The sequence below is a fragment of the Vigna umbellata genome, chromosome 6 (genome assembly GCF_029865625.1).
Source record: "Vigna umbellata cultivar VRB3 chromosome 6, Vumbellata_1.0, whole genome shotgun sequence".
Lineage (NCBI taxonomy): Eukaryota > Viridiplantae > Streptophyta > Magnoliopsida > Fabales > Fabaceae > Vigna > Vigna umbellata.
In genome coordinates, this window is record NC_142170.1 from 10,669,344 (window position 1) to 10,688,958 (window position 19,615).

At 31.2% G+C, this 19,615-nt stretch overlaps 2 protein-coding genes and 1 non-coding gene across 4 annotated transcripts; 2 read left to right on the top strand and 1 right to left on the bottom strand.

Moving 5' to 3' along the window:
- Window positions 1-1,811: 1,811 nt before the first annotated feature.
- On the bottom strand, window positions 1,812-1,892 carry TRNAL-AAG (transfer RNA leucine (anticodon AAG)). Its single transcript has one exon. It is a non-coding gene; the product is annotated as a tRNA-Leu (tRNA).
- A 7,199-nt stretch (window positions 1,893-9,091) lies between these two features.
- LOC124836831 (phytosulfokines 5-like) lies at window positions 9,092-10,066 on the top strand. 2 transcript variants are annotated; one of them, XM_047312070.2, is made up of 3 exons: window positions 9,092-9,296; window positions 9,404-9,483; window positions 9,709-10,066. In XM_047312070.2, exons 1-3 carry the CDS (start codon window positions 9,104-9,106, stop codon window positions 9,814-9,816), a joined length of 381 nt encoding a protein of 126 aa, XP_047168026.1. In that variant the 5' UTR covers window positions 9,092-9,103; the 3' UTR covers window positions 9,817-10,066. The 2 variants fall into 2 exon arrangements, with proteins under 2 accessions (XP_047168026.1, XP_047168025.1); XM_047312069.2 differs by having other exon boundaries at window positions 9,095-9,296; window positions 9,706-10,066.
- Window positions 10,067-12,318: 2,252 nt separating this feature from the next.
- Window positions 12,319-18,373, top strand: EMB1211 (MORN (Membrane Occupation and Recognition Nexus) repeat-containing protein). Its single transcript, XM_047312034.2, has 11 exons — window positions 12,319-13,040; window positions 13,152-13,223; window positions 14,099-14,188; window positions 14,310-14,483; window positions 14,660-14,750; window positions 15,123-15,185; window positions 15,283-15,349; window positions 15,971-16,074; window positions 16,165-16,291; window positions 16,369-17,147; window positions 17,772-18,373. The coding sequence occupies exons 1-11, from the start codon at window positions 12,421-12,423 to the stop codon at window positions 18,165-18,167; spliced, it is 2,583 nt and encodes an 860-aa protein (XP_047167990.1). The 5' UTR covers window positions 12,319-12,420; the 3' UTR covers window positions 18,168-18,373.
- Window positions 18,374-19,615: the final 1,242 nt, after the last annotated feature.

Here is a 19,615-nt window from a genome sequence, read left to right on the forward strand (position 1 = left end):
GACCCAAACCGCGACAAAAACAAATGTAGCCCATAATGATGGACAAAAAATATTATACATAATCTGGCGCCTTAGACCAACTCGGCCATCTCAACAGATGATAAATAAAATTTAAAATTATTTAAATTTCAAAACTTCCTGATATAAAAGAACAGTAAAAATGTATATATTATAAGATTTCAGATGAAGCCTGACTCATTCTCTTTGGGCTGCTAATCAAAATGGTACTGAGTGTTTCGTCTACAAACTCCTAGTGTTTCATCCTACATCTCCAAAATTCTTCAAAATGTCTAAGTTATCCATAATTAAGAAGGTTTAAGTGATCAAAGATTTTCACGCTGTTAGTGCATAGATGTTATTCCCAAACTTATATTTCTCTCTCATTTCTCTTCTCTGCCTTCCTCTCGCATTTCATTTCTCCCAAAACACAGACCACCCTCTCCATCTGCCTTTCATTTGAATCTGTCCAGCAGCACACAGAAACACACAACCTCGTACTTCTGTTTGTGTTTATTGTCCTTCATTTAGATCAGAATCCGAATTCTGGGTTTGTTGTTCTCTCTCAACCACTGAATCATAAATACTTTATTTAATATCATCTTCTTTCCTCACTAGTCCTAAAAATCCTGATCCTCCTCTTCTAAACCCAAAATATGTGGCACAGTAATGTTAGTATTGTGATCATTTATTCAATTCTTTACATTATTTATTTCCTCAGCATCGCATCCTGCACTTCCTTCTCTGGTTGAATACTATGACCATATACATATTTTTGTAAACCCTCCTTGTTATAAAATAATAAAAGATATATATAATGAATGATATTTGATATTTAAAATGTTTCACTAGAATAGTTGAGGCCTAGATACGAGCGTAATGAATCGTCTCCGCTCCGTCCAGTGGTACTGTTACTGTCGCGTCTCCTTTCTTTGTAAAGCTTTTTGGGAGAAAATGAGTTGGGTACCTGCAAAGACACTCCGACGCTCAAGTCAGAAAAAGGATGGATCCAACCTTTATCAGTTCAAAACGAAGAAGAAAATCAATATTCTCTTTCTTAATTTCTCTCTCTAGAGGAAAAACGTACCTTTCTTCCTCTTTCTTTTCATATTTATCCTAGTAATGAAAATAAACCATTCACCTTAAAATCCGGTTGGTTGAGAATCTGACTTTCTGGAAAATACAACCGTTAAGTCGTACTTGATAATGGGTCAGTTGACTCCGTGAACCGGATACATCCAACCGCTTGCTTCTTAACTTCTTAGGATTAAGATGTCAATTTTGACTAAAATTGACCGATCGCCCTTTAGTTCAATCATTAGATGATCGTTAGACAATGATCGCTTATGATGGTTGATGTCAAGGGCGGTGACGAGCCACATAGGATATCTCTAAACGATCGTTCCTCTTAATAAATAGACGATCGTTTAGAGACGTCCGTAAACTGCTTATCTTCAATAGTCGTTTGGGTTATTAGTCGATCGGCTCAGATAATCTACCATACACTATGACCATATACATATTTTGTAAACCCTCCTTGTTATAAAATAATAAAAGATATATATAATGAATGACATTTGATATTTAAAATTTCAGACATCCGATAAATATATAATCGGATATGCATGTCCGATGAGCACGGTAAGCTTTTTTTTTTTTAATCTAAATTACGTTATAAAACTAAATTATATTATTGTTATAAACTCATAAAAAATTATACTAAATTTTAAAAATAATTATAAACTAATAAAATAAGTAATATAATTTAACTTTTATATAATATATTGAGGTGCACAAAAAAGGAAATAATTTAATGTTGAGAGTGGGATTTGAACCCACGCCCTTTCGGACCAGAACCTTAATCTGGTGCCTTAGACCAACTCGGCCATCTCAACAGATGATGTTGAAAGTTTAAATAAAATATTTAATATCGAAATAACAAAACAACTTAATATAAGAGAACAGTAGAAATTTATATATTATAAGATTTCAGACCAAGCCAAGGCTGACCATTCTCTTTGGGCTGCTAATCAAATGGTATGTTTCATCCTCCACCTCTAATCCTTTTATCTCTAACTCAACTTTTAAGAAAATATCAATTTTGTCCCTCATTAAAAATATATTTAATTTGTAGAAATTTAAAAAGAATTTGGTCAAAAAATTTTAAACAGTTTAAGGAATTTCATCTTACAACTCTAACTTTTTTGAAAAAAACAACTTTTAATTAGAAAACATATTTTTTTAATTTTTTCTCATTCTTATTAAAGTACTATTTAACACTGCACTTCTTTAACAAATTTTAAAATATATGGATTTAATTGATTTAATATATTTAAATATATTAAATGATATCAAAATATTAAATTAAATTAAATAATTATTAAAATTTAAATAAAAACAATTTTTTTTAAAAAATAGTCAATCAAATATCCAAATATATTTTTCTAATTTTTTATATTTAAATATTTATAATTATTTAATTTAATTAAAAGTTTAATATTATTTAATATACTTTAATATTTTAATAATAATTTGATTTTTTATAATTTAATATTTAATATACAAAATATTAATATAACATTTGATTTAATATATTTCAATATATTAAATTATATCAAAATATTAAATTAAATTAAAAAATTATTAAATTTTAAATAAAATACAATATTTTAAAAAATAAATTTCTCGAATATTTTAAAAAATAAAAATATTAATAATAAAAGTAGAAAAAACAAAAATAATAATTTTGAATCAAATTTGGTATAATTAAATATATTAAAAAGCAAAAGAAACCCACGAGTGGAATTTGAACCTTAATCTAGCGCACCAATAAAGATAATGTACTTTTAGTAAGTTGAATATTTATATTTAAATTAGGAATTCCAATGACCCTTTTGCATAATTTGTTGGAATAACAAATTTACTCTTACAAGAAATACTACATTAACTTGGATTAGTGGTGTTTTCAATTTTAAACCTTCTTTCAACAAATTTTAATTATGGTCTCCAACTTTTTAAGTTAGTAACAGGTTTTTTCTTCTTTGTTTTCTAAAAACATAAAAAGTATAGTCCTTTTAGAGCTCATTTTTTTTTTCTTTATTATAATTATAAAAAAAATCCAGGGATTAAAATTGGTTTTTGAATTAATGCAACCAAGTACGTAGATGCTTGAAATACTACAATTCTTATCTATAAATAATATAAATAGAAAGAACACAAAACACAATTTTTAACACGTATTATAATTTACAATCAGATTTTTTTTATTTAATTAGAGCAAAGAGTAAAGAAAAATTAACTCAAAAAGGAAAAATGAAGCGCATTTGTTTTCTCTTCAAATGCACAAGCATGGTTGCATACTTTTTAAATGCAAGACTTTAAACCTTATACTCACTCTTTACTTTCTCTTCCCTCTATATATACTTTCTCTTTTCTTTATGCATGTAGGATACTTTTCGCTCTCTACCCTATTTTTGTGACTTTTTTTTCATTTTTTTTTCGCAAAGTTCTCCTTCTATGTGTTTATGGATTTTGAATACTTATTTATCACTCAAAAACTATTCAAAAATGGAGAAAATCTATAACAATGAACATTTGTGGTTTGTTATGATGTTATTTAGGTGTTTATCTTTAGCTTTTATGATATTGAGACAAAATTTGTGTTTTTGTGGATCTTTTTCTTATTATCCTCTTCAGTAAATATAAAAATTCTGGCATCCATGCATAATGTCATTTTTTGACAAGTTATTCACAATAAAATTTTAATTTGGATTTCTTTTATTTAGTTTAAAGATTTAAACAATAATATTTTAGAAGTAATATTCATTTAAAAATAGTAAGATTAAATTATTTTAAAATTTAAAAACTTTTAATATAAATAGTTTTGTTAGGAAAGAGTGTCATTATTTTAAAACACATAATTTATCTAGAAATATCCTTTTTAGAGTTTTTTTATTGTAAGTAATATAAAATGAAAATTGTTAATATTATATATAATTATAAAAATTATTATACTGAGAGAAAAAATAAAAAATAATTTTTAACATGAAAAGAAAAAATATTATTATTATTATTATTATTATTAATTCTTTTGGTTATTTGATAGCATGAATTATATTTTTTAGGTGAACATAGAACCGAATACACACATTCTTGGAACAAATATGGATTTTGAAATAGAATAAACCATTATATGCAAAAACTTTGTTAGAATCGAATATGCAGGTAGTGGAATCAAATACACTCACATTATGTTTTGTACAGTGGAGTTAGAATCGAATACTTTGTCTCCAATTCCACCTGCCACTTCCATGCCTTAGAACTTAAATTTTGTGAAATAAATATGAGGGTTATTTAGACATTTCATCCTAAATTAGTGTAAATCCAAGCAAAGTAGGAGGATCAAATCTCACTCTTCCCTCAAATCTTTGCTTTCATTCACCTTCAAATCATGCCAAACGAACGCGCAAAATCTTGCAATTCTTCCTTCGTGTATTAGCGTGAACAATGTCATCTACACAAACGAACACACCGTAAGAGTTATTTCCTTGATCGTCTGATTGAAGAACTGAGATTGTAATAGTGATTATTGCGACGAACTCTTCAATTTGAACCCTTAACTTTATCCATTTAAGTAAATTGAGTTTCTATTTTTTTTATATGTTACATGTGAGTCTTTTTTCACCTTCATGCGTCTTTTTAGTCTTCTATATAAGTCTTCGTATTTGTGTTGTTCATAGGTATAAATAGAACATCATGTAAGCTTAAAGGGTTTTGAGGTTTCTTAGAGTAAGTTCTTTTATTTCTCTAGTAAGAAAAACTAATTACATTTATAGATATATTGAAGTGTTGTTTTGTATGATTGAGTATATGATGTATTTGATTTACTGAATTTGATTGTGTTGGTTCTTTATTATGTTAAATTGTCTAGGTGAATCTTGTGTTATATATATATATATATATATATATATATATATATATATATATATATATATATATATATATATAAACGAGATAAATAATTTAATGTGAGGGGTTGCATCCCTACCCATTTTCATAATTTAGTGGCAGGGTGTTGGGGACAAGTTGTGTGAAAAGGGAGAGTAGAAGTCATGAAAAAATGCACACAAAGTTTGAAGGATAAAGGGAAAAGAGTGTTATGGGCACTACTCAAGTGACTTTGGTATTGCTTTTATGATGCATCCTTATAGAGTCCTGAAGATACCTTTTAAGCCCTAAAAAGGCAAAAACAAACTCATGTTCTTCTCTTGTCAACAATTAAAAATCAAAGCTAACATTATCAACTTGCAAAAGCACATAGTGTCTCAGGGGCTTTTCTAAAAGCTATCAAATTGATTTGATATGAAATGTTGGGTCTTATTGTAAACTAAAATGACTACTTTATCATGATGCCCCCACATACTTTAAGTTGACCCACCCTTCATTTTTCACACCTCACACTGTTGCCTACCTAATTATTCTCTTCCATTTTTTTTCCGTTTAGATTTTCACTGAAGCCATGATTTACGAGATTCCTTGGGGTTGGTTATCAGGTTTCGACCACTTAAGAGTTTTTTTTAAACATGGATGATGATACTTAGATAACATTTTTTTATAATATTTTAATATTATCTACGTGTCATTCTGTAATTGGTTCAAAATTACTTTATCATCAATAATAATAATCTAAATATCAAGAATGAACCATCACAAAATAACACGTAAATAATGTTAAAATGTTATTAAAAAAATATTGTGAAAGTATAGTTATCATTTAATATATAATATCCACTTTCTTTCTCTTTCATACATTATTATTTTTATCCACAATATAATTGGCCTCTATACTTTATATCATGGATTATCAATTTGATCTACGCCAAAAAGGCTTATATATCCTATACGTGTAAACACTATCACTACCACCATTGCCAAAACTATTCTTTCCATACCAAGCTTTCTTTTTACATACTTTTAGCATATATATAATGATAATTGATATTCATGGTTTTTATGAGAATATGTACGAGAGATACACTATTAAAGAAATATAAAAATTTATTATACCTTTAACTCAAAACTTTTTATATTAATATATCTTCAGTTAAATATGAACATCTCGCTTGCCACTCTCACTTGTATTGTAGTTTATCTCAGGATACGAGCCTTCGATTCTAATGTTATTGATAGGTCTTTCAAAATATAACCATTCGAAAATTAAAATATTTTACTTTTTACCTTTATTTATTAAAATTATATTGTATTTGTCCGAATTGGTTACCAAGAAAAACCTTCTACTTTAATATCTAAGAGTCTTTTTAAGAGATTTACGCATACTATATAGTACCAATATCAATAAAATATAAATCTAATCCAAATTAAGAATTTACATTATTTTTAAACAAAAAATTTAAAATAATAAATTTATAAATATGTTTCTACACAGTATTTTACTTTCTTTATTTAATGGAAAACTTTATTCATATAAGATATTATATATAGTTTTATAAGAATAAGTACCAAAATCAAACAAGAACATTTTACAGCAAAAACTAATGATTAGCCAGAAGATATATATATATATATATATATATATATATATATAAACAGTATAAAACTGTTTCACACCGTCCATTTTCTGATAAAAGAAAATTTGAATTTGAAGCTTGAATGCAGAATCCTGCAGTTACTGCAAGAATCAGAATCCTACAAGTCTCATTTTAGTTTTACCAGGTTTGAGTTCACTACTTGGAAACAAACATTTTACCGCAAATATCTCACATCCTGTGATGCACATGCCATGATGAAAAAAGGTAGCAAAAAAATCTCTATACCCTTTTCTATGAAAAAATTATTATTACTGGTAACAGAGCAAATGATAGTCTTCTCCCACCTTAGACAATATATATCAAACTCAAATTCATAAAATCACAATAATTTCTTTTTTTATATTGAAATAAAAGGAATCATTTTAGAAGGATCTAGCGTGAATTAATCTTGCGGAGAAGTGGACAAAGTTTGGTGTGTCTTCTTGCAAGCATGAGGCATGACATGCCACATGACATCCTGGAAAATTGCAGACTGGTGAGTCAACATGAGTTGTCCATTTGTGGTACTATATATACATGTAATTACCAGTAGCAAAAATCAAATCATTACCAACTATAAACTGTTTGAGGCATGCATTCCCATTTCCCAAAGTGAAAATCATACATATATATACAACTCACTCCAATAGATAGAAAAAGGAATAGAGTTGAAAAAATAAAATATTTCATAAAAATTCGTACCATCTACACCTTCAAACTTTCAAACTTTCAAACTTTATACTGATGAATTTATACATTTGTTTTTCTGTTCAACTATTTAACTTGAAATTTAATCTTATTAAAAAGTAGATTTTAGAATGAGATGGATGGTCCGATAAAAAATAAACATGTCTAACAAACAACAAATATCATTAGAATAAACTCTAACATAACTTTGATACTAGATAAAAAAGTGAATTTTAAGTCTAACTCAACTTCACAAAATTGACTTGTAAAGTGAGGTTTATACTTACTTATATACTATAAATTTACCTTATCTTTAATTGATACGAGACTTTCAACAAATCTCACACTTGTATTATTGTATTTTTAATTATACGTGTTCCTACCACGTTCAATAGTATTATGTTGTTTAGAAATCAAATCTTAAAACAATTAATTTTTTTTTTATATTTGTCTTTTATAGACAAAATGAAAAAACTATAAATAAAGGAAAATAATAAATGCCAAAACATAATTAATCTTCCAAATGGTTGTGAAATACTGCATTTGTTTTTCTTGACCAATGTTTTTCTTGTCCTTAAAAGATGCTGGAATCTGATCCACCCACCTTAATTTGTTTTTCATGGTTTTGGACATTCTTTTTCTGATAGGACTTTGTTCAACATGGCACAATAGAAAGAAGAAAGAGACATCATGTCGTGATCCCAATCATGGATGCTAATGACCTTTTGAATAATCCAACTCAATTCTCTAAACTAGTTTCTTCACACAATTAAACAAATATGTTGGTGCCGAATCCCAATCCGACAGCGCCTTTTCCTTTAATTTCTTTATGTTTGTAGGAAGAGACAGCAAGATGCAAATCCTCCAAAAGAGAAGCACAATCTTTGCCTCAATCTAGCTATGAATTAATTACATGCAAAGGACAAATCATAAATAAGACCCTCTAACTCAGAATTCCAAAGTGGAGTAACAATCAGCTTCACAATTTCCCATAACACAGGTGCACTTGGTGAGAGACCGAATCTACCATATTTTATAGGCACACAGCTATTGATGAACCACTATCAATATAAAAAATATGACAGATACATTCAAGCTTCATAAAAAGCAAGCATACAAGAGTAGTTGATGAAAAGATACATAGAAAACATTCGACATTAATACTGCCAAAGAGGATAAGAACATAGTCTAAAATGTGTGAATTAATCGAAGGATTATTTACTAGGTTTATGGAGAAAGAGGTTTCATAAGAGATACAACACCAATAAAATAAGAAACAACAAGAGATTAAGGACCATTCTCTATTAAAAACAATAGATCAAGGAGTCTTCGTCTTTATATAATACATTACTTTCTAATTTTTATCAGATATAAAACTTATTCTTATACTTTCTCAATATTTACTATTTAAACATGAATGAATAATCAGTTTGTTAGAAAAGGAGGGTAAAGTGTGCCAGGTGTTGAATGGCAGTGGTAAGAGATGAGGTTGGACAACAGCTGTCAGTGTGTCCTAAACGTTGACTTGTTAGCACTGTCAAAGCACAACTACATGGGTGTTTTATGAATGCTTTTTGGACTGTGGTTGGACCACTACTATGGCAGACAATGACTAAAGCACTTCCACATACATCATATAGAAATAGTAGTTTGGTCTGGTCTGATCACATTGGCATGGAGAGTAGTATAATATAATAATATGATGGTGACTGGGCCCAGTTCATCAGGTATTGGAATTGTAATGGAACTGCTTTCTTTTAAGAACCTTCACGTGAGTAACAAACATTGACCACTTTGCTTGCATGTATATGTATTTATATCTATTTTTTCTGATGCTTGTTGGAGCCAACACCACCCAACTATCTCTCCTCTTTATACTTTGCATCTCCCAACACCCTTTTCTTTCTCTCTCTCTCTCATTCAACACCTCAAACATGAAGCTTAATCTGCTGCACCTTGGAGCTCTCTTGTTTTTCCTTTTCTTCTTAGTTTCTTCATATGCTCGGCCACTATCTACTGAACAAGGTAACCAGTTAAGCTGTTGTTTTGTTGCTGTTGTTGTTGAGTCTCAATGATCAATGATCCCTCTGTGGAATGTGTTTTTTTCACTGAATAGAACTTGGTTTCTTTAGGGTGGAACAGATCAAAACTGAATGAGGTTTCTGGGAAGGAGGACTTTGCTATGGAGTTGGAAGGAGGTGAATCTTTGAAGGTAGGAGACATAAGATCAAAACTTTACATGTTTATTAGATGCTTTTGGTAGTTTTCTTCTATCAGACTATACAAACTTATGCTAATCTCTTTTAATGTGAATGCTTATCAGTACAATATTAAAACAAAAATACCAAAATGAACTTCTTTGGAACATGTTTCATTGTTTGTTTTCTCCTCCCTGGAGTGATTTGAACTTTATATCTTACGATTTTTTCTACAGCAGCTGTTGGGGGTGGAGGACTGCAGAGATGGAGATGAAGAATGTGTGCAGAGAAGAATGACTTTAGAAGCTCACCTGGACTACATCTACACCCAACACCATAAGCCTTGAAATCATAATCTTACTTTTTGTATATCTTCTTCATAATTTAGCTTATAGATTGTATTAAGCTAGGATTTCACCTATTGTTTGTTGCTTTCACTACAACACTAGTGGCTTTGCAAAAGTCTTGTTGAACTGTGGTATTGAGGTATATCTGTTTGATATAGCGTAACTGCAGCACATAAAGATAACAAAAAGCTTATTACTTTTATCATACATGTTATGTGCATATGGTAATAGTTATTGTCACTTTGTCCAACTGCAACCACTTCTACGATCAGGCATTTACTTTTATTTGTATGTAGTTTTGATTGTATGTTTAGTTAAGATGAGATCTATAATATTATCGATTTTAAAAAAAGTGAGTTTATTAGGTCTAATTTAATTATAAAATAAAATTTATATATTTAGTATAATATTTTGAATACAGATTAGATTGGTGTGATGAGATATGCATATCAAACATTTTCTCATCGAAGTATTTAATTTCCCATTATTTATTAGTATGTATCTTTTAATTTACACAATTATTGTTATTATTATTTCAAGATATACAAATTTTATATTTAAAAACTTTATATGTAACATTCCATCACACGTTTTCAAGTTCTTGGTATACTTTTACTTTGCTAGTTTAATTTTTGTTTACTGTTTTTGGGTCTATATAAGTAGTATGTTTTATTTTACTAGTATAATATATATATATATATATATATATATATATATATATATATATATATATATATATATATATATTTGGGTTTAGACAGGGGCATGTTTAATTACAGTATATTGATAATCAATATGAATATGAATTATGTATCGTTATTATTATAAAAAAATATCAAATAAATATTTTACTAGGTACTTTTGTTTTTTCAGTTTTTGTTGGTTTGACATGAAAATATAAACATAAATATGCGTTTAAAATGATGCTACAGACAGGCGCTACATATACTAGCATATTTGGAAAGACAATGAAAAAATTAAAGGTTTAATACATTGAGAAATTAGTATATTTGGAGATCGTGATGATGACATGTTATTTGCACCGTTATATTTTTAACGGTGTGAGCGAAAAGAACCGGATTGAACATTTTTGAACGAAATATAGAGTCTGAACTTTTTAAAAGATAGAATTACTTTGAACCAAATTCCTAAAAGTAGGACCTCATGTATCAAAACAAAAAATAAAAATCATAGAATATAAATTATAATCATTAACTTCTTAAAATATCGTGAAGATACTGAAATTAAAAGAAAAATATACTTCAGATTGTCTAATTTGAAAATATTCTAAATAAATTACATAAATAAAATTATATTATAGATTTTACAATCTATAATACAAAATTTAGGAGACAATACATAATAAAAATTATATTTTAAATTGTATAATTTGTAACTTAACTTTATATTGTATAATTTGTAATATAAATTTAGAAGAAAATCTAAAATGTAAATTACATTCCAAATCATATAACTCATAATACAAATTTATATTTTAGATTGTAGAATTTGTAATGTAAATTTAGAAAACAATTTGAAATACAAATGATCTGATGCAAATTTATATTTTAAATTATACATTCTATATTATAAAATTGAAAAAAAAATCTAAAATATAAATTATATGTTGGATTATATAATTCACATGTAAATTTATATTTGAGATGGTATAATATGTAGTTTAAATTACATATTATAAAATGTGAAATATAAATTTGAGGCTAACAACGAGCTTATGCTTTAAATATGTTGGAAGGTGACATTGAGATTTCACAACAATACATATTCTATGACACACTTCATTTTATAATAATGGAAGTACTTTTAGCATATATAGAGCATTAAGTGGTCTTGCAAACTGGAGACATGGTAATGAAGAAGTTGCAAAATGTTGGATTGTTTTGTTAGGCCATGGAAAGAATGGAGAAATGGAGGTGTGTAAAGTGTGAGAAGGGGGTGAAGGAAGTGGATGCATAAGGGAGATGAGAAGTGAGAAATTAGGATTTTGAATATTTTTTTAATAAAAGACAATAAATACATTCCACTAATGTTATGGGGGTGCAGGAAGAAAACATGGGCATAGACTTTAGAACTGTAAGAACCATATAGTGGCCCAGTAAGAAAACCAAGAGGGATAAATTTTACTTTTGTGTTTCCGAAAAGAAACTTGATGGGTGGTTTTAACTTATTTTTTTAAATCTAAGAAAAATTATAAAAAATATAAAATCCAATTCGGGCGGGAAGTATACTGAAAAGAACTTAATTTAAGTTATTTCATTTTTAAATTAAGTAGAAGCTATTAAATAGTAAATTAGAACATTATCCATAATAAAATAATGAAAGTAAAACCATGCCTTCATATCAGATTGAGTTTATAGAATTGACTTCAACCGATTATATGTCTAAAATGAGATGAAATAGTGAAACGACAGAGAAGGGTGTCGTATGGTAAGAACCCTCTTTCTCTTTTGTTTGCCTCTATCGTCGTTTGTAACGATAGGTAGCTGCTGGTAGGATTCATGTAATGTAAATGTGTTATCTCCTTCACTCACTCAGTAACTCACCTTATCCTTTCGCAGTACTCTCTAACCGTTCCCTTCCCAAATGGCCAATGACGAAGACCAACCGCAAGGCTCTCCTTCGGCCAATGAGCCCCAAGACGCCGCCTCCTCCGACTCCGATTCCGACTCCGACTACGAATCCGACTACTCCTACGACGAGGCGGAGGATGAGGCCTTCCGCCGTGCCTTCGAGTTCCGTGACGACGAGGACGACGAAGTGCCGGAGGACGACAAGCGCAACAACCCAGAGGCCAACCTCCAAGACTTCAGCCGAGCGCTGGAGAGCCCGGCGGTGAAGGAGCTGCATGAGGAGCTGGACCCCTTGATTGCGGGGGAGGAAAACCCTTTCGACTTCCCCGAGGACCCCGAGAACTGGACCGAGCAGGACCTTCGCGAGCTTTGGGCGGATGCGGTCCCTGAAATTGGCGGCACAGGGTGGGACCCTGCTTGGGCCACTGAGGAAGAGTACAACTACGTTAACGAACAGCTTGCGGAGGGAGAAGACCCTCCCATTGCGCCGTTCTATCTTCCTTTCCGCAAACATTACCCCCCAATTCCCGATAACCACTATGACATTGCCACTCCCAAGGATACTATCGAAGAGTTGGATAGGATTGAGGAGTTCCTCAAATGGGTTAGCTGCGTTTTCGAAGATGGTAGCACGTATGTGTATCGTTCTATACTGTAACACTTACATGATTTTTTTTTATGTTCACTTTAATGTGCTACATGTATGTTTGTTGCTGTTGGATAGATTATGCGTTTCTTTTTCAGCTATGAAGGGACCGTTTGGGATGACTATGCTCATGGGAAAGGAGTTTATATTTCGGACGATAGATTGATCAGGTTTGTCTTTACTCCGTTGAGGTGTTTCTTCTAATGGTGTGTTTGTTTTTTCATTGAGTTCCGTTGAACTCGAATGTCGTGAGTTATGGATTCTCGTTGTAGAAAACTATAATTAAGTAAAACTAACACACTAGGTGATGATAATGCCGGTGGTAAACTAACATTATATATGTGTTTGTGTGTGTGTGTGGATTCAAGCAATGTGATTTGAAAGAGGGGAGAATTTTGTCTAGCTTTTTGTTGTGCCGTTGGTCTGATGAGACAAAGGTATAACGGTTTTAATATTGGTTTGTGGCTAGAATTTCAGCCACAGTGTCAAGATTGTTGGGGTTACTAATGGCAATTGCAGCCACATCAGCTGCATTATTATGTAATTTCTCACAACAAGGATAGAGACGAATCCATAGCCACAATGTAAAATTCCCAGTTAACGTCAACACAGAAAAGCTGACTTGAAAAAATGGTGGGGTTGGCTGGTACCCTTTTGTTAAATTTGTAGGCATATGCTGTCTGTCATGCTTCTTTGTGAAAAACCCATTCAATGGCTTGAAGCATTAACAGATTTGCCTTGGAAATTTGTGGGAGGTGACAATGACCAATTTTTTGGTATTTTGTAAGCAAAGACACTCTAAGTTCAACAAATTTCTATTGCCAACCTCAAATTGAGGAATTCAATTTTCACTCTTCTGGCTAACTGGGTCTGATGACCATGTTTTTAGGGTTCTATTGCAGTCTATGACTCCCTGTTAGCTAAGTATTTCAGTTAGGGCCAGCATACCCATTTTCCCATCAGACAAATTAGCTCTTCATTTCTTGACATGTCCGTTTTCGTACAACTATTTTTTAAGGTCCTGCAATGTATTATCTTTTCATAGGTATGAAGGTGAATGGTTTCAAAATGATGTAGAGGGTCATGGTGTACTTGAACTTGATATACCTGTCATAGAGCCTGCTCCTGGGTCCAAGTATGTATCTTTCTTTGAATTTCCCTGTTACATCTTAATGAAGTCTCAGATTGTGGCACAGTTTGAATATACATTCATTTTCTTGAGAACAAACTTGGGCTGCTTTTATCCATGCCCTCAGGCTTGAAGCAAAGATGCGAGCTGAAGGAAGGATTATAGCTAGGGATTATATGTCCCCAGAAGACAGAGAATGGCTTGAGAAGGATGTTGAAGATATGTATGATCTTGCAGATGGGGAGTATGAAATCCCGTATTATGAGAATGAAGAATGGATAAAGCAATTTGGAAGCAAGCCGTAAGTTTAATTGTCTATTTCTATTTAGTCTTTTGACTTTGAATCACTTTATAATCTTTAAGATAAGTGCCACTTTGCAATCCTTCTCTCTAGAAATTACTTGCATTGTCTCTTTATATCTCTCCGAGAACATTATTATTACAAGTACCAAAAGAGATTTTATATTTTGTGTCCAGGGAGAAAGGTCGATATCGTTATGCTGGTCAGTGGAAGCATGGCAGGATGCATGGATGTGGTGTATTTGAAGTCAATGAGCGTGTCCTACATGTGGGTGAATGGATTATACAAAATTTATGTTTCAACTTATTAACTATGGTCAACCTCTTGCCAATTTTTACTGAACTAGACAGAGAAATCTGGACTCTGTAGTTGGAAACTAATTCCACAAATAACATGTTTTGCTTTAGTTTCCTGGAGTGTCCTACATTCCTTATGCTTATTGAGACCGTTATTTTTATCCAACATACTTCAATTTTGTGTTTATGGTGTATTATCTACATTATTCGGTTGATTTTTGCCACTTAATTAATTGGGGGAATTGCAGGGTATCTCAACATAAGGGATGATGTCATTTTTTTTTCCAACACGCTTATGAGTAGACCTATTTTCTTTCCGGTTACATAATTTGTGTGCATGCAGGGTAGATTTTATTTTGGAGAATATGTGAACGAGTTTGAGGGATGTGATGAAGAAATTTCAGGGGTATTTTTTCGTAACTTTTTCTTCTCTGTATAATGAAAAACTAATAATGAAGACCTGTGTCAATATCTTGATCTTTCTGATATTATGTGAATTTCAGATGCATGCTGCTATAGCAGAAGTTGCTGCCGCAAAGGCTCGCATGTTTATTAACAAACCAGATGGAAGTATGTTATTGTTTGACCTTTTTGAAAATATTGGAAAACCTTATATGCATTTGTTTAAGTGGTGGGACCGGTTGTGGAGTGTCTCTGATTTTGGGTTTTGCCATTTCTTTGGTTGGTAGATCCATTTATTAGTGCATGTGCTATTGATTTAGTCATTAAATTTCATGTTCTATTCTTTCTTCTTTTTACATCTTATCACCATTTAGCATATGTTTGGCTGATATTTTATTATTAGAAAACCATTGTTTATTTTTCATAACTCCCTAGAAGCTGAAAAAAGTGGGCAATTTATTTTTCTAAAATTATTTCAGCTTAGTAAACAATTTTATGTTTTAATACCAATTAAGATTTAGGAAAGGAACACTTATTGCAAGTGTTTTTTGTTTCAAAATTTGTGCCTTCTGCATCATGATATAAAGATCGTGACCAAGTGTAACTTCACACTGCAAATATGTATGTCATTTGATTCTCCTTTTTGCCTCTAGACAAATGTCTCATCTAGTAAGTATGTGTTATTTTGGAATGGAAGTGTTTCCCCCCTCTTTTCCTGACTGGCGTGGTGCTGATTTTATTTTGTTTATCATTATTTGTTACACATCGTTTAACATTTTGTTTTTGCAGTGGTTAGAGAAGAGAGAGGCCCTTATACTGATCCACAGCATCCTTACTTTTATGAAGAAGACGATGTGTGGATGGCACCTGGCTTCATTAATCAGTTTTATGAAGTGAGGCTTATTGGCAATGTTTTATCCTAATATATTGCTTATTGTCGTCTTATGCAAGGAAGTTGAAACATGCATATGATTCTATCTCAGGTCCCTGATTACTGGAAAGTATACGTGAAGGAAGTAGATGAAGAAAGAGAAATGTGGTTGAACTCTTTCTATAGAGCTCCTCTGAGGTTACCCATGCCAGCTGAACTTGAGCACTGGTGGTCAAAAGGTATTTGTTCTTCCTGCTTTTCTATATGAACAAGTACAAAAGTTCTTAATTGATTCTTCCTTCAAATGCTTGGTCAGAGGAGAATAGCGAGCTTCCTGAATTTGTCCTTATTAATAAGGAACCAGAGCCTGATCCTGAAGATCCTTCAAAGCTTATATATACTGAGGATCCTTTGATCCTTCATACACCAACTGGACATATTATCAATTATATTGAGGATGAGCATTACGGCATACGTTTATTTTGGCAGCCACCCTTGAAAGAGGGTGAGGATGTTGATCCTGAAAAGGCTGTATTCCTGCCCCTTGGCTATGATGAGTTTTTTGGACATGAAACGGATAAAAAAAAGGAGAGTATATTGTTGCGTATTTTACTTGCAATTGAAAATGCTTGCAAGCCATGGCTTGATAAGCTGGATAAATGGATTGAAGAGCAGAAAAAAATCAAGGAAGAGGAAAAGAAAGAACTTGAGGAAGATCTTGAACTGCTGGAAGCTGAAATTGGACTAGAAGAGGCTGTTGAGGAAATGGAAAGGTTATTGCGCATAAGAGAGAAAGAAGAGGAAAAGAAGGCAGAGATGGGTTTGGTGGATGATGATGATGAAGAAGATGGTGACTATGATATGGCTTCTGTACCCAAACAAGGTGAAGAAGCTCCTGCAAAGGTGGAAGAGGAAGCTCCTGCAGAGGTGGAAGAGGAAGATGATGATGATGATGAAGACGAGGATAATAGTGCACAGTCAAGTTTCGGGTCTGTTGACCAGGGACAGACAACAGATCAGCCGAAAGGAAAACCTGGGAAATCTCCATTTTCTACATTGTCACTTGCATTTGCTCGTAGTAGCCTTATCTCCACTGTGAGTTATTCCGAAATTTATTTAATGCAAGTATTTATATATGACTGAGTCTTGTATTCTAATTATATGCTCTTTTATGTATACCCTGTTTCCACTGAATAGTCAGGGAGCTGCGTTGCTCATCATACAAAATAAAATTATAAATTTTCTCCTTTTGGACATCATTAAGTAATGGATTTATAAGACAGTTTTATGCTTCATTTTATTATTCTTTGATAGAACAATTTAACAAGTTAACTGATATTATCTCTTCTCAGATACCACCCAGATATATATTTCAATGAGTTCATTCTTGAATATTAGAACTACCCAAGTATTGAAAAATCTGGCAACCATACTCTTGTAAATATTTCTCATAGTTTTGAATAATCAGATAAAGTGTGATAAGAATATGGGATAACTACACCGAGCTCCCTTGGGACTAGCGGTAATTACAGCTAATGATGGTGTATTTGCTAATGTGGTTGCACCACCTTGTCTGGGAGCAACAATACATTTGTGCTATTTTGGTCATTTTAACTCTACTTCATTTCAATGTTTATGGGAGAAACTTGTTTGCTTGACTAGTTTGAATTTAAGACAAACAAGTTCATGAATGTTTTTCTCTCTCGGTTGGTTTATCAGGTTCCATCCAAGCTGCAACAATCATTTTCGTTCTGGAACATGGGAAGATCGAAACTAGAGTCAGGTCCTCTTCCGAGCATTGATCGCTCCAGTAATATGAAAACAGTTTGTTCAGTCAGTTTCCGTCCTGTGACCAGCCAGAAGGGTAGGTTGAAGACTCTGGGGAAAACTCATGGGAAAGTGAAGGAAATAAGCTCTTTAAGGGGGAAATTTCTTGAGGTGCACTCTCAGACTGGATCACATTCATGGGCTTCTTCAAATTCCATAAGCAACTTACAGAGACGAAGGTCGAGTAGTGACAGGTGGTTGCATGCAGCACCTGAGAGGGATTTAGACAGCATACTGTCTTTACATTCATCTTTGTATAATTTTGAACAACGTAGAGAGACTGTTTGATGATCTTGTTCTGTCCATTTTTCCCAAATAAGAGAGCTTTACTTGAAATACAAGTTTTGAAGGCCTTCTTGTATTTTTTGCCCTTTCTGTACCAAAAAGAAGCACACGTAGGATTTTTGGGAGGGAAGAGACATTAAAACTGTTGATGTATTTTTGTATGAACGTCGTTCTAAATCTGAAAATCATCTAGTGATAGAATTGTCGAATGGTGTTTGCATTTACTTTTTAATTTTCATCGAGTTTTTACACCGTTAAGATGCTGAGATCCCGGAAACCGCGCCACAAGTTTATTGTCTATTCTAGTCCCCCCATCTTTAACCATACGTTATAAACTATTCATAAGAACAGAGTTTAGATATAGTTTTTCGCATATTTTAATGAGTGTTTTCTATTTAGAGCTAAATCTTTTGTTTGATAACTAACTTGTTTGATTTTAAATATGTAAGTTTAATTACTAGTTTCTTCTCTATAAAAATTACTTTACTGATTAAACCGAAATTATATTTTTATTAGGTGGATTGCGGGATAAAATTTCAGTGCTTATTACATAGAATAATATTAAAAAAAAGCAAGTAAAAGATTCTATTCAAATTGTCCTATTCACACTATTACTATTTGCCACTTAAATTTGGTATGGTATTGTAGTTTTAGCAAATTAAAATTTGCAATTGGAAAGAGTTTTACAAGTTCATTATAATCATTCACGATAAGTCCATTTCACGGGGTCGTTCTCACTATAATAAGTAATGTAACGATTGCATTAGTCCTCTTAACATAAGTCCTTTTGATTCTGTCAGAAATGCAATATAAAGTTTTAAGTCTTGAATAGTCCCGAAAGGAAGGGGTTGGTTTGCAAGTAGACTTTTAGCAGTTCGTATATGTGTATTTTAGTGAGAAATATTATATATATATATATATATATATATATATATATATATATATATATATATATATATATATATATATATGGGGTTTACTAATTTATTTAAGGACTTTTCTTAGTTATTAGATATTTTAATAATTTTAAAATTTAATTTAAAATAAAAAAATAAAAGGTAGTTATTTATTGATTGGTAAGTTATTACTTTTTATTATATATTTTTTAAAAGGTAGTTGTTTTTTAAAATAAAAAGTAAAATAGAAGGTAGTTGTTACTTAATAAAAAATAAAATAATAAATAATAACTACTCATTTACAAGTACATGGACCATAAATAACTATCTTTTATTTTTTTATTTTAAATTAAAATTTAAAATTATTAAAATATCTTTAAATTTAAAGTTGATTTGTTTTAATAGGAATTTTTTTTAACCTAAAACTTGGTATATTTGTTAAAATATACCAACTAAAAAATCCGTAAATTAGTAAACCCCTGTATAATATTTTAAATTGAGTTTTTATTAATTTTTTAATGAAAATAATGAAGGTAATTTATTGTTTTACATACA